Source organism: Ctenopharyngodon idella, chromosome 9 (assembly GCF_019924925.1).
Source record: "Ctenopharyngodon idella isolate HZGC_01 chromosome 9, HZGC01, whole genome shotgun sequence".
Lineage (NCBI taxonomy): Eukaryota > Metazoa > Chordata > Actinopteri > Cypriniformes > Xenocyprididae > Ctenopharyngodon > Ctenopharyngodon idella.
Window position 1 is genome coordinate 27,433,006 of NC_067228.1, and position 14,335 is coordinate 27,447,340.

General features: G+C 43.0%; 1 protein-coding gene across 4 annotated transcripts in view; it reads left to right on the forward strand.

The window, feature by feature from the left end:
- Window positions 1-14,335, forward strand: part of si:ch211-141e20.2 (nectin-1) — a 58,895-nt gene that overhangs the window by 21,671 nt on the left and 22,889 nt on the right. For all 4 annotated transcript variants that reach the window (XR_007931614.1, XR_007931613.1, XM_051905718.1 and 1 more), the window contains exons 2-3: window positions 12,251-12,592; window positions 12,890-13,192. Coding sequence is in view for 2 of the 4 variants with exons in the window: in XM_051905718.1 (XP_051761678.1) it covers window positions 12,251-12,592; window positions 12,890-13,192 (645 nt within the window). In the remaining 2 variants the exon portion in view is untranslated. The remainder of the gene's footprint in view (window positions 1-12,250; window positions 12,593-12,889; window positions 13,193-14,335) is intronic.

Below are 14,335 nucleotides of genomic sequence, written 5' to 3' on the forward strand. Positions count from 1 at the left end.
GTTTCTGGGTTTTGGCCTACAAAAATATGTCGTCCTGTGTAGCACTCTACTGACCAGGGAAATGAGGAGAAAGTTTGTGGATGTGAATGAACAAAAACAGTACGCATGGAAACACTGGCAGAGTGATTGAACAAAATCAACCTGAATTGTTACCTGAACAACTTTTCCCTATTTCGTTCTCCTGGGTTGAAAACCAAAGTTGAATTAATATCACAAAATGTAATGTTTTAGTGCCTAATCTGAAATTGTTATTGGTACAAAGTTGTCAAACATGTCATTAGGTTTCTACATTTATTCATGAGAGGTATTCCCATTGCTGTGCTGGCTCATACATGAGTTGGCAAAACTGAAGCAAGTGTGTTTTCAGATTTTATCAATACATTTCATTTTTTTCTAGTGTAGCACTGGGTGGTATGTTGTAAGTGAACGTAAACAGCTGGGTGAAAATTGGATGTGTGTCAGTATCTGTGAATTAGGTCTTAAAGTGACAGAGTCCTAATTTACCTGCTGCAGTCTGTATCATTAATGTTATTCAAATTATATTTCATTATATTTCATTCAAACATATGTGGGGGGAGCAACACAGCAGCACCACTCAGAGTGCTACAGTGCCTCCTGTGTCTGACATTACTGGCTAGGTCATTAATGTCTAATGTGTTTAGCTACTGTATTTTAAAATATGACCAAAGACCACAAACTCCCAAGCATCTTTATTATTTGATATATATATATATATACATACACACACACATAAATAAACAGTCAAATTAGTTGTGATAATCTGTACTGTAATGTAGCGAATCTGTACAGGTATTTAATTAATTTATGGGTGAAATATATGAATATAATAAATCATAAAGCTTTATGATTAATTATAATGCATATACCGACCCGAGAGGGAATTATACATATATTGTGAATTAATTACAACGAATTATAATCAATTACATATATGATTAGTTCTGGTTTAATAATAATTTAGAGAAACTAGTTTGTCCAGCAAACCGTTAGCTCTTCATAGCCGATTATAAAAGGAAGGTTTTTCTCTGGCCACGAGAAAGACTTCCTATTCTAGCATCAATGCGTAAAGCAAGGATACTGGATCGAAACGTTAAAGTGACCTGGGTTTGTTGCATGAGCAAAAAAAACAATCGAGCATGAATATAATGTATTTAATATATGAAACTATGGATACAGAGACTATACTACTAAACATACACAAACAATACACATATATAGAAAGCGAAAGTAAAGTCAAGAAAACAGAGGTGATCAAAGGAATGGCAACTTACGAACAGTTAAAACCTTTGAGATCCAGCAAGGAAACTCAGTTTACACATCGAGCTTAAAACGCTTTGGAAAGAATGGTTCTATACTTGCATAGGTTCAGGTGCTGTGGTCGCTTCGTGTTTCTGCAGGAGTTTCGGTGCGTGCGGCTGAAGCGATTGGTCCTTTTCCGAGAAGGTGTTCTTCGGCGGGATTTTCAAACAAGGGTTTAACTTAAGAGTAAGATAACTGGAAAATAAAGAAAAGGGGTCTGTCTCCTAGGCGATGAAGAGTGAAGACTTAGGGCGACGGATGAAGAGGATTTGACAAAGAAACTTGTTGCCAAAAGATGGTCGTCCCGAAGAGAGGGGGGAAGCGCGGTCGCCGAGACGTCCGGGAGAGACGTGTGTTAAATGGCGAGGGCCAATCGAGAGACAAATGAGAGATGCGTGTCATTGTGTTTTAAGGACAACAGGCCAGAACGCCTCCTGGTATACATCAGCCAATGATGAGGGTGCGATTTTGGCGGGCAAACTCTTTCTTTGTCTCCATTTATGACCCAATTTGCATGGTTTATGAAGTGTCCGATCTGAGTACATTTTCTTCAAAGTACCATTAAAAATAGAAGAATGCATTTTACAGTCATGTGACATACATTTTCAATTAGAGCATAACGAAAGCTTTACAATGAGACCAAACTTGTCAGATGGCAAAGACAGAAAGGGGGAGATACAGTTTATACTTGAGTTTTATCGTTTAGAAGAAAACTAATACAACTACAGTCATAGCTAAGCTTATATACTAGGGATAAATACATGCACCTTTAAATACAGCGACGGGTACACTTTGGCACAGTCATATTTGGAGGATAAATGTACATTCACAATCTCCATGCGTGTTTGTGAGTGTCTGTATGTGTGTGTGTATTGGGGTTGTGGCCAGTGTCTGTGACCATATGACCTTTAGTCCCACCAGGGTGACTCTTTGAAGTCTCTGGAGCTGGTGAGAATATGTTCTGTTTTTCTTTACTGGGGTAACAAAGGTGCCAATGGGGCAATTGGTCCCGGACTTGCCGGAGCCGATTCGTGATTTACATGCACAGTTCAGGAGGCTAAAAGCATTCTGAAATTTCCAAAGTTGATTGACTACGCCAGATCTATCCAGACGCTACAGTAAGGAGGATTTAGACCAAGTGGATTCCATAAGCAGGTCTTTAAAGGATAAAATCCAAACATAAAATCCAAACAACAGTCACAACTCATAGTCAAGTCACAGGCTTTGGTCAAAACACAGGCAAAACAATCCAATGGCAGATAAATCCAAAACAGTAATCCAAAAATGTGAGTCAAAGGAGCAAAAGCAACGGTCATAATAATCAATAACGGAGGCATGGAAGAACGCTTAGTAATGCAGTGACCTGGCAATATTTCGCAATGTGGCAGTGCAAACACATGGCTTAAATACAGGGTGACAGGAAATGACAAGACAGGAACTGATGTGGCAGAGTTCAATATTCAGGTGAGGGCTCCCTCTGGTGGACTGGAGCCTGATCAAACATTACAGATTCCCTCCCCCTAGGAACATCTCCAGGTGTTCTTCTCCTAGGACGACCCCTTGGTCTGGGTGCTAGACGATCTGGGTGAGCTTGGTGAAAGTCTCAGATGAGTGATGAATCCAAGATGTCCTTAGTTGCTACCCACAATCTCTCCTCTGGTCCGTATCCCTCCCAATCTACAAGGTATTGCATCTGACCCCTCCTCCTGTGAGAATCTAGGATCTCCCGGACTAGGTAGGCAGGAGCTCCATCGATCTCGAGTGGTGGAGGAGGTTCTTTGTCAATGGCTTCAGGGCTCGATGGGCTGTAGGCCGGTTTCAGGAGGGACACATGAAAAGGAGTGATGTGGTAATTAGCAGGCAACTCTAAACGGTACGTGACAGGATTAACTTGACGTATAATCTTAAAAGGGCCAACATACCTTGGACTTAATTTCTCGCAAGGGAGTTTCAGGTGTAGGTCACGAGTGGAAAGCTACACCATTTGACCTGGCTGATACTCAGGATGAGGACGTCTGTGTCAATCAGCTTGGATTTTTTTGAGATCGAATAGCCTGCTGGAGACGGACATGAGCATTGTCCCAGATCTGTTCACTTCTTCTAATGCAATCATCCACAGCAGGCACTTTAGATGGCTCCCCAGACCAGGGGAATAGAGGCTGATATCCTAGAACACATTGGAAGGGTGTAAGACCAGTTGAAGAGTGTGTGTGGGAATTTTGGGCATACTCTGCTCATGGGAGGAATATGCTCTATTTTTCCTGTTCCTGGCTACAGTATGATCTCAAGTATCTACCAATTTCCTGATTAAGACGCTCCACTTGTCCATTAGCTTGAGGATGATAGCCAGATGTGAGACTGACATTGATGTTTAAATGTTTGCAAAAGGCTCTCCAAACTCGTGATGTGAACTGTGGCCCTCGATCAGTAACAATATCATCAGGTAGTCCATAAATCCTAAATACTTGGTTGAACAAAATGAGTGCTCCCATCTTTCTTGTCAACAAAAATGATCCCAGATGCTGCAGGAGAGGTGGATGGTGTAATAAATCCATAAGATAAGGCTTCTTCAATGTATTCTTCCATGGCCTTGGTTTCAGGAATGGACAGTGGGTAAACACGGCTCTTAGTTGGAGAGGTGTTAGGAAGGAGGTTGATGGCACAGTCCCAGGGGCGATGAGGTGGCAACTAGGTGGCCTTGTCTTTACTAAATACCTTGGCTAAGTCAGCATACTCATTGAGGACGTTATTTGGTAATGAAAAGGGATTCTTGGCTAGATGGGTAGTGCAGACTGTAAGTTTGGTAGGCAGTTCCAGACAGTGAGTGTGACAATGAGGTGACCAATTCTTTTTCCCTCCATGAAAACTGTGGGTCGTGCGTAGATAACCAAGGATATCCTAGGATAACTTGGTTTCGTGGTGATGATGATGATGATGATGATGATGATGAGACAGAGTTGGCCTGCTTCACACTGAAGAAATCACTCTCTGAGTTTTATGGGGAGTGTTTGATGAGTAATATGACCTTTACCGATGGGACCATCATCAACGGCAGTAACAGCAATAGGTGGTTCACATTTGGTTGCAGGAATGTTCAACTGCTTCACTAAATCTTGATGAAATCACATTTGCAGCAGCTCCAGAATCTGTTAACGCTGAGAAATGGTGGTCTTGATTAGCAACTGACAAAATGATGGGAAGTGACAAGCATAAACTGATTTCTAAAGCATTGAAAATGTGACTCACTCGATAACTTGGAGAAGTGTTGGCAGCAGGTTTAACAGGACAGTTGGAACAGCAATGACCTGATTCATCACAGTAGAAGCAGAGCTGTTTGAGAAATCTTCTCCATTCATCAGGCAGTAAATGAGTTTACCCTATTTGCTTGGCTTCAGTAGGACTAGACTGACATGGTATTTGAGCAGTAGTAGTAGTAGACACATGATAAGCGAAGTTAGACTGGGACTTGGTTGTGTTCGTAAGAGATTGTTACCCTTGCTATCAAAATTGACAAACTGGGAGAAGTTGAGGGAGTCATCTTTGCATAGTAATTCTGCTTGTAACTTGAACAAAAAATGTGCTTCAAAGCAACATCATTAAACCCACTTTGTGCTGCAAGAGTGCGAAACTGGATAGCATAGTCAGAAGCAGGTCTGTTGCCTTGACGTAACTGAGATAATTGAGTTGCTGCGTCCATGGCTCCAGCAGGATATTGAAAGACATTATGAATCAATTGAGTGAAGTAACTGTATGACTGCAGGATGTGTGTCATGATCCCAAACAGCTGTAGCCCACTCTAATGCCTTCCCGGTAAGCAAAGTCATGATAAAAGAACACTTTGTATGGTCTTAGCGAAAAGTTTTAGGCTGGTTTGAAAAATAGAACACTGTCGTAGGAAATCAGTGCAGTTTTCAGGAGAGCTTACTTAGGTAAAGCAAATCTTACCAGGTCAGGACGTGGGGCAGAGAGAGACTGAATGTACCGTGTCAAATGCTCGTTGGTGGCTTGCAGCGTCAATAACTGGTGTTGAAAACCGTTCAGCAAATCCTTTTGATACTCAATGGTAGGGAGGAGTTGAGAGACTTCCGCTGGATCCGCACCCAGCGAAGTATTCTGTAAGGAGGATTTAGGCCAAGTGGATTCCATAAGCGGGTCTGAAGCATAAAATCCAAACAATAGTCACAACTCGTAGTCAGGTCACAGACTTTGGTCGAAACACAGGCAAAACAATCCAATGGCAGACAAATCCATAACAGTAATCCAAAAACATGAGTCTAAAGAGCAAAAGCAATGGTCATAACAATAATCAATAACGGCGGCATGGAAAAACGCTTATTAAGGCAGTGAACTGGCAATATTTCACAATGTGGCAGTGCAAACACATGGCTTAAATACAGGGTGACAGGAAATGACAAGACAGGAACTGATGTGGCAGGAACAGGAAGTGGCAGAGTTCAATATTCAGGTGAGGGCTCCCTCTGGTGGACTGGAGCCTGATTAAATGTTACGTGTACTGTATTTTCTGGAACCAGCATCAGTTTCCTAATAATTTGAATAATCGATCATGTCCATGATTGGAATAAATTGAATATATATGCATATAAATGATGCTGGTTCATGTTTGCTGAAGTAGATGAAAAATGGTCCTGAAAAATCTTGAGCTTGCTCACTTCATTCAGGATATGCATCATGATCTGATTTGTGAATGACGTTAAGCTTACTGTGCATTTCCTTGCTATGGAGAAACTGCTGTCATGCATTTTTTTTTTTTTTTTTTTGAATTTTACACTATTCTGTGTTCTATGTATCAGGCAGTGCAGGGATTGGATCTAAATAATTTGGAAGTCAGTGCCTCTTGTGAATAATATGGAGAATCTAACAAAGCAATACTGTTCTTCATGGCTTCTTGGTTACCAATTACAATTCAGATTTTACACTAAAATGTCACATTCTGTAGCATTGCTTAAACTTTAGTTTGCTTTAACCAGAAGAATTAAATGGCTAAAAAATTATCCACTTCCCCCTTTACATTAAAAAAGAATGTATAATGTCCTTTTCAAACATGTGCAACATACAGTGTGTATATGTTAACATCTTAAAAAATATGTTTTAGGGTTTCATGACCCCTTAAAGGAATTTTATCAGCAAGACCATGAGCTGGAAATTGAGTGGCTGTGGCTGTTAATGAGTTCACACAAATGAAAATTCTGTCATCATTTACACACTCTCATGTCATTCTGAGCCTGTATGACTTTATTTTGTGGAACATAACGTCTCGGTTATGTATGTAACCCTCGTTCCCTGAAGGAGGGAATGGAGATATACGTCGAAACTGACAGACGAATTGGGGATCGCTTTGAGGGACCAATCTACTTCGAGTGTAAGAAAAAAGAGCCAATGCACATTGGCATGCGATAATTTCATCAGCTGCTCCGCGCTGCAGTGCGAGTATATAATGATCAGCAGGTGCGTTGCATATTTGCTTTTTCCGCTGAGGAGCCGAGCTAGTGACTCATAGCCATACAGCGGAGGTACAGCAACTGTGGCAAACTGACCGACGAATTGGGGACATCTACCAACACGCCACTGTCACTGGCCCTTCCAGCGCTCTGCTAGAGACTCCTGGTCCACCCCCTGCTTAGGGCTCTAAGCAGAGAAGGTCAGTCACTGCTGTTCCGCAAGACCCACTCAGTGTGACTATTGGATAACGCTGGGAAGCATGCCCTTGAAGGAAAAGGAAAAAAACACATATGGGATCGCCGCAGGGATCACTACATATGGACACCCAGCCTAACACAGGTTCCACAAAGCATACGAGTGTAGGCTTGGGGTCAGAAGCTCTGCCACGTCTGACTGCCGAGGGTGACGTAGGAACTCAACAGGGTTAGCCATTTCTGGGGAACACTACTGGAGCAACAGTTGCAAGTATCTGGCCCAGCAGGCGGGAGTGGAGTTGCAAGCCGACACTTAGAACAGTTCCTTCGTGCTACTGGCCACTGGGGGCGAGTATACAAGAAGATACTGGCTCTACACGAAGGCTATAGAATCTATCGAACGTGTTAGGTGTTGATCAGCTTGCAGCCTTTACAAATATCTGTCAGCGAGGCGCCTTGAGTGCCCAGAAGAAAGCAACACTTCTAGTTGAGTGTGCTCACAACCCAAACAGGCAAGGCATGTCTTGAGATTGGTACGCCAAGACAATAGCATCCACTATCCAGTGGGCTAACCTCTGCTGGGAGACAGCCTTTCCCTTTTGCTGGCCTCTGTAATAGACAAAGAGCTGGTCTGAGGTCCTGAAGCTTTGTGTCCTGTCCACGTACAGCCGCAGAGTACGGACGGGACAGAGAAAAGCCAGGGCTGGGTCTGCCTCCTCCGAGGGCAGCGCTTGCAGGTTCACTACCTGGTCCCTGAAGGGAGTGGTAGGAACCTTGTGCACATATCCAGGCCAGGGTCTCAGGACAACAGTTGGCTAGCCCAAATTCTAGGCAAGATTCTCGACCGAAAATACTTGTAGGTCCCCTACCCTCCATTAGGGAATATTATTAGAGGGCACAATGTTTAGTTTCATTTATATGCTGATGATACCGAGTTGTATATACCATTGAAAGCTGCCGATTCCATTCAACCATTTTTGGACTGTCTTGATGATGTCAAGAAATGGTTAAAAAATAACTTTCTCCAAATAAATGAAGACAAAACTGAAATTATTGTTTTTGGTCCCCCGAGATTGAGAAAAGGGCTCATTAATGAACTTGGCAATTATTTCCCCACAATTTCTTCTCAGGTTAGGTACCTTGGTGTTATCTTGGACTCAGAATTATGCTTAACCAAGCAAATAAATTTGGTTGTTAAGAATAGTTTTTATCAATTACGGATTATTTCTAAGCTTAAATCATTTTTGTCTTTTCAAGATTTGGAGAAGGTCATGCATGCTTTTATCACATCGCGTTTAGATTATTGCAACTCATTGTATTTGGGTCTTCCTCAGTCATCCATTGCTTGCCTCCAGATGGGTCAAAATGCAGCTGCAAGGATGTTAACCAGAACAAAGAAATTTGACCATGTCACCCCAAACTTAGTATCGCTCCATTGACTCCCAGTACATTTAAGGATCTAGTTTAAAATTCTGTTGTTTGTTTTTAAAGCTCTTAATAATCAAGCCCCCTCTTATCTAAAAGATCTTCTTATTCCACATTCATCCAGCAGATGCTTAAGGTCTTCTGATCGGTATCTCTTGTATGTCCCTCGATCACGTTTAAAAACCAAGGGCAACAGAGCTTTTTCAGTTGCTGCCCCTCACTTATGGAATCAGTTGCCACTGGATATTCGCCTTGCACCTTCTATTACCATTCTTAAGAAGAGGCTGAAAATCTTTTCTCCCAGGCATTTTAATCTAATTTTAGTATTGTGTTATTGGTAGGGCTGTGAATCTTTGGGTATACAGTGAATCGATTCGATTCCCTATTCATGGGTGTTCGATTCGATTCAAGAACGAATTTTTTGCAAATTCAGAATGACACGATTCACATTAAAATTCGATGCAATTCGATTCATTCGATTCAATTCTCCATTTTAATATGCATTCATAGGGTTACTGAAATGCTTCTCCCAATGCGTCTTAGTCAGGATGAGAACTACACAGCGACCCTTCAGGCGGTTAGAGAGTGGGGTCAAAAAGCAAAAAAAAAAAAAAAAAAAACCCTTTTGTCCATTATTAATGTTAGTTCATGTTAGTTCTTAATGATACTACATAACTTTATTTTGATAGCCTATACAAATTGGCATTTGTAGAAAATTTACATAAGCCAAAATTTTAAAAGGCTTTAAAAGTGTTGTTAGGCCTACTTCATAGTTAACTATAGTGCAGGATAGTGTTAAAGGCTACACAACCTTATTAAAGTGTTCCAGGTACATTAAACATACTACTGTAATGCTTACATGGAGAGACTACCTTAGAATATCATGCACTTTTCCAACTAATCCTAAACTAACTTTTCTTCACGGAATAGTAAAAAAAGCCCTCTTTGTCCTCTTTATACGGAACATTTCCCTTATGGCGATTCTGAAAGAAAACGCGCTGGTTGTCTATTCACCTATACACCGCTCACGCTCATATTGATAAATGGCAAATTTTGCGAGGAAAACGAGCATACGCACAGTTTTCTGGCATACGATCTTTTGATAAATGAGGCTCACAGTCCTCTGTGAGTCGCGCTGTCTGGTTGACCGAGTCCAACTCCATACCGAGAAAAGAGATCCTCTGCACAGGGGAGAGTTTGCTCTTTTCCCAGTTGACCCGAAGTCCCAACAAGCTGAGGTGACGGAGCACCATGTCCCTGTGTTCGCACAACTGGTCCCGAGACTGTGCCAGTATCAACCAGTCATCGAGATAGTTTAGAATGTGAACACCACGTTCTCTGAGCGGAACAATGGCTGACTCCGCGACCTTTGTAAAGACACGAGGTGACAGGGACAGCCCGAAGGGTAGGACTTTGTACTGATATGCTCGACCCTTGAATTCAAAACGTAGGAACGGTCTGTGTCGAGGGAGAATCGAGACATGAAAGTCCGTGTCCTTTGGGTTGATCGCTGCAAACCAATCTCAGGGACGGATGCATTTGAAAATGCGATTCTGCATTAACATCTTGAACGGGAGCTTGTGCAGGGCCCGGTTCAAAGTTCGCAGGTCCAAGATAACGTAACCCACCGCCTTTCTTGGGCACAATGAAGTAAGGGCTGTTTATATAGTAAGGCCTGTCTTTATATCGGCTGGAGGGACCAGCTCGATCGTGTCCTTCACCAGTAGGACGTCGATCTCTGTCCGTAAGACAGGGGCATCGCAGCTCCGCACAGAGGTGAAGTGGACGCCGGGCAAACTGAATCGCATAGGCAAGTCTGATGGTACGGATGAGTCAGCAAGACAGACTGGGGAGCGCTAGCCAGGCTTCCAGATACCGTGTAAGCGGGACCAACGGAACCACTGATGTACCTGGGGTGGGGGAGCGAGGTGGAGCACAGGGACTTGATTCAGGAGGCACTGAGGTGGGCTGAAGAGGAATCTGAGTGCGCTGTGCAACATTTACCTGGTTGCAGGGTGGGGCAGAGGGTGCGTGAGAAGGCCTGGTGGTGTCCTCGATCCGCACACTGCTGCCCGCTGGCAAAGAAAGAGGGGGAAGGGAGTGGCAAGGCATTTATTGCAAGTCGTACACTGCCAACTGTGCACTCTTGTGACCCAGAGATAGAGGAAATTGCTCTTTTCTTGAAAATGCAGAACAAAAACAAAAGGAAACACAAGATTCTCCACCCAGCCCTCCTCCGGGGGAGGGAGCGGTGCGGACATCATCTCCTGGAGAGCAGATCCTCCCATCTCTGGGTCGCCCGTCTCAGGACCGCTTGCCCTTACGCCTGCCGCCTGGTTTGGCAGGGGCCTGGGCGGGCTGTGCGCTCCTCTTGCGGCCAGCAGGTGCAGGCGCTGCAGCCGACGACTGGGTGGAGGCAGCAGCTGGTCGCCGAGGCAGGATATGCTTAATCGCCTCCATCTGCTTCTGTGCCACTGAAAACTGCTGGGCAAAGTTTTCAACAGCGTCGCCAAAGAGGCCGGCCTGACATACGGGCATTGAGGAACCGAACTTTGTGGGGCTCACACATATCTGCCAAGTTCAGCCACAGGTGGTGCTAATGTGGCCCTAATGTGGACATCGCCCGACCCAGGGAGTGTGCAGTGACTTTCGTCGCCCATAGGGCGAGGTCCGTCACTGTACGCAGTTCCTGCATAACCCCTGGGTCGGAACTACCCTCGTAGAGTTCCTGGAGCGCTTTGGCCTGGTAGACTTGCAGGAGAACCATGGTTCCATGTACTCCTTAGCCACCCCGCCATCGAGGGTAGTGAGGGAGGAAGAGGGACCAGACTGGCTTCGGGCAGAAAAAGGTGCCATTTAAGATCTAGTCACCTCTTCATGCACTTCCAGAAAGAAAGGTACTGGGGCGGGGTGCTGAGAACCAGCACGGGCCACCCCAAGAAACCAATCGTCCAGCTGCGAGGATTTGGGACACGGTGGTGGGTTCCACTTGAGCCCAACGCTCGTGGCGGCCAGGAAAACATAGCGATCAGCTCTGGGTCTGACTCGGGCAACGTTGCCACACCCGAAGAGGGCAGCACAGCCGAATCATCCCCGGAGGACATAAGCTCACCTTCTGATGCAGCGACCAACATCTGGTCATCCAACGGAGCCTCAAAAGTAACAACTGGTACCGCATGAGGCGGATCAGCATGCTCTCTTGGAAGCTCCACGGCTTGCAGTGTTGAACAGGAGTAAGGAGCCCGAGGAGGTCGACTCGGCGGGGTATTCCTCACTGTGATCCTTAGGTCATCAAGGCTATTAACCGAAGTAGGCATCAGAGCTGGCCCAAAAGAAGGACTAGGCCAGGGAATATGCAAAGGGGCTCCACCTCGTTTGAGGTATTGGAGTCTCGACCTTAAAACCGCAATTCTCATGTCCCGCAGTGAGAATGTGAACCATCCATGAATGCCACCTCAGTGTGCCTATAGCCCAAAGAAGCGAAAAGCAAATATGCGATGCACCTGCTTCTCATTATATACTCGCGCTGCAGCGTGGAGCAGCTGATGCAATTATCACATGCCAATGTGAATTGGCTCGTTTTTGTTTCATTCTAAGTAGATTGGTCTCTCAAAGCGATCCCCAATTCGTCGGTCAGTTCCGACATACATCTAACGTGACTGACTGAAAGGGAACTTTTTTTGTCCTCACAATGGAAGTCAATGGTAACCAAAACTGTTTAGCTATCAACATTCTTTAAAATATCTTCTTTAGTTGTGCAGAAGAAAGAAAGTCCTCTGCTTCCTGCATCTGCATCTCCATGTACAGTGTTTGCTAATTCATGTACTGTGTTGCATTTTTTTTTTATAAAGGTGTAAAGGTTATTGGTCATGATACAACAACCATATATGGAGAGAACGCCACTTTGTTGTGTCAGCTGACTGAGACTGATGATAGTGTAACTCGTATTATATGGAAGAAAAAGACACAAGAAAACCCAGTAGAGAAGAACTTCTTTGCCATTCTTCCAGATGGCACAACTCAACATCAAAATGGATTGAGAGACAGAGTACAATTCATTGGAAACTTTGCAAAGAAAAATGGATCAATTCAGCTGCTTAGAATGAGGCTTCTGGATGATGGGATCTACACCTGTGTTTTCAATCTATTTCCAAGTGGGACATATGAGACTGACATCAATGCCACAGTTTTTGGTATGATGGCTTGTTCATGTTTTTATCTCTGATTTACAGCAATGACATAATGCCTACATACAGTATATGCATATCTCTGTGTTTTGATTTCCAAACAACTCAATTATTTAAAATTGTCTTTGCTTACATGAAAATTGTTTGTGCTAGCAAAATTTGTAAAAGTAAAAAAAAAAAAAATTCATGCTTTTAGTGGTTATGAGAAGACCGAAAGCAGACTAAGCTATTTTAGCCACATTTTTCGATGTCCACAATGAATAATTGTCTTTTTTTCCTTCCTTTTTTCCATTTCAAATTTAGTTCGTCCTGTGGTTAATGTGAAAGGGGAAGCACCAGTTGCTGGTTATTTAAAGGCTACATTAGCATCATGCTTTGCCTCTAATGGCTGGCCTGCAGCAGCAGTGACATGGAGGTTAGGAGATCTGGAAAACTCTCTGAGGACTGAAACCAACCACACAGTGCACCCCAATGGGACCATTACTCTTGTGTCCTACCTATTTGGTGTCCCAGTCAAACATTTAAACAAAAAGAATGTCCAGTGTGTGGTGAAACACAACACCCTAAGACAAGACCTCGTACTGAACTACACAATAAACATCCATTGTAAGTATGTGGTGTATCAACCAACAGCTTGCACACAAATCACTGTTATATACTTTTCATATAAAATTAAAACTTCATGTTCTAAATGCAGTTCTATATGTAAAACAAAGACTTTTTATTGAAGATTGATTGTTGTTTGTTTTGGATTGTGAAAAAAATCTTCAGGTATTACAGCTAAAAAATAGGGAATGAAGATAAAGACATGAGAGAACATATTGGTAACACTTTCTATGAAGACCATGCTTATAATTAATTATAGCTCCATTTATACTTACTTATAAGCAAGTATTACTATTTTATAAACATATTTATAAAGACTTATTAAGACCTATACCGCATTATAAGAACAGTTATAGTTACATTTATATTATTTTTATAATTACTTATAAGTCATGCATTTTCCTTTTCAATGCACATGTTCATAATCCATTATACACTGATTTATAAGTATTAATTAGTCAGTCGTATGGTTCCATGTATTTATAAAGATGCAGCCTGCATTGCTGTCACAGTTCCAGTCATTCCCGGACTTCATTTCCCACAATCCTCCCTGCCTATCACCTGCACTCACTCCACCAATCAATAATCACCACACCCAGCTGCAGCTCATTACCCGGACTATTTAAGCCACTCACATCCACACACACTTTGCGAGGTCTTGTTTACACTTGTTGCATTTCTGAGTGTTTGTTATCTTGCCTGCCTGCCCCTGCCCCTGCCCCTGCCCCTGATCCTGATCCTGTCTGTTCCCCGTGTACGATTCTCTGCTGCCTGCCCTTTGGACTACTTGCTCTGTTTTGGATTTACGATTGTTATCTGCCAGCCCTGACCCTTTGCCTGTTCCTCGTCTACAATTCTAACTGCTCTCTGCCATACCAGTTTGCTGTTATTCCACCATTGCCTGTTTGACTAAGAACTCTGTTTAATCAAAGCTTGCTAATGGATCTTACCCTGAGTCCCACCTCGTTACAATTGCTATAATGTTATTATATTATAGTTACAATTACTTTTTATTCAGATTTATTTCTGTCAAATTAGTGAATAAGTTGTTATTAATAGCCATGTTGTGTTCTTATAAATACTTATTGTGAGTAATAATACAGTTACTAATCTCTATAAATGCATCATTGATTGCTTTAAGTA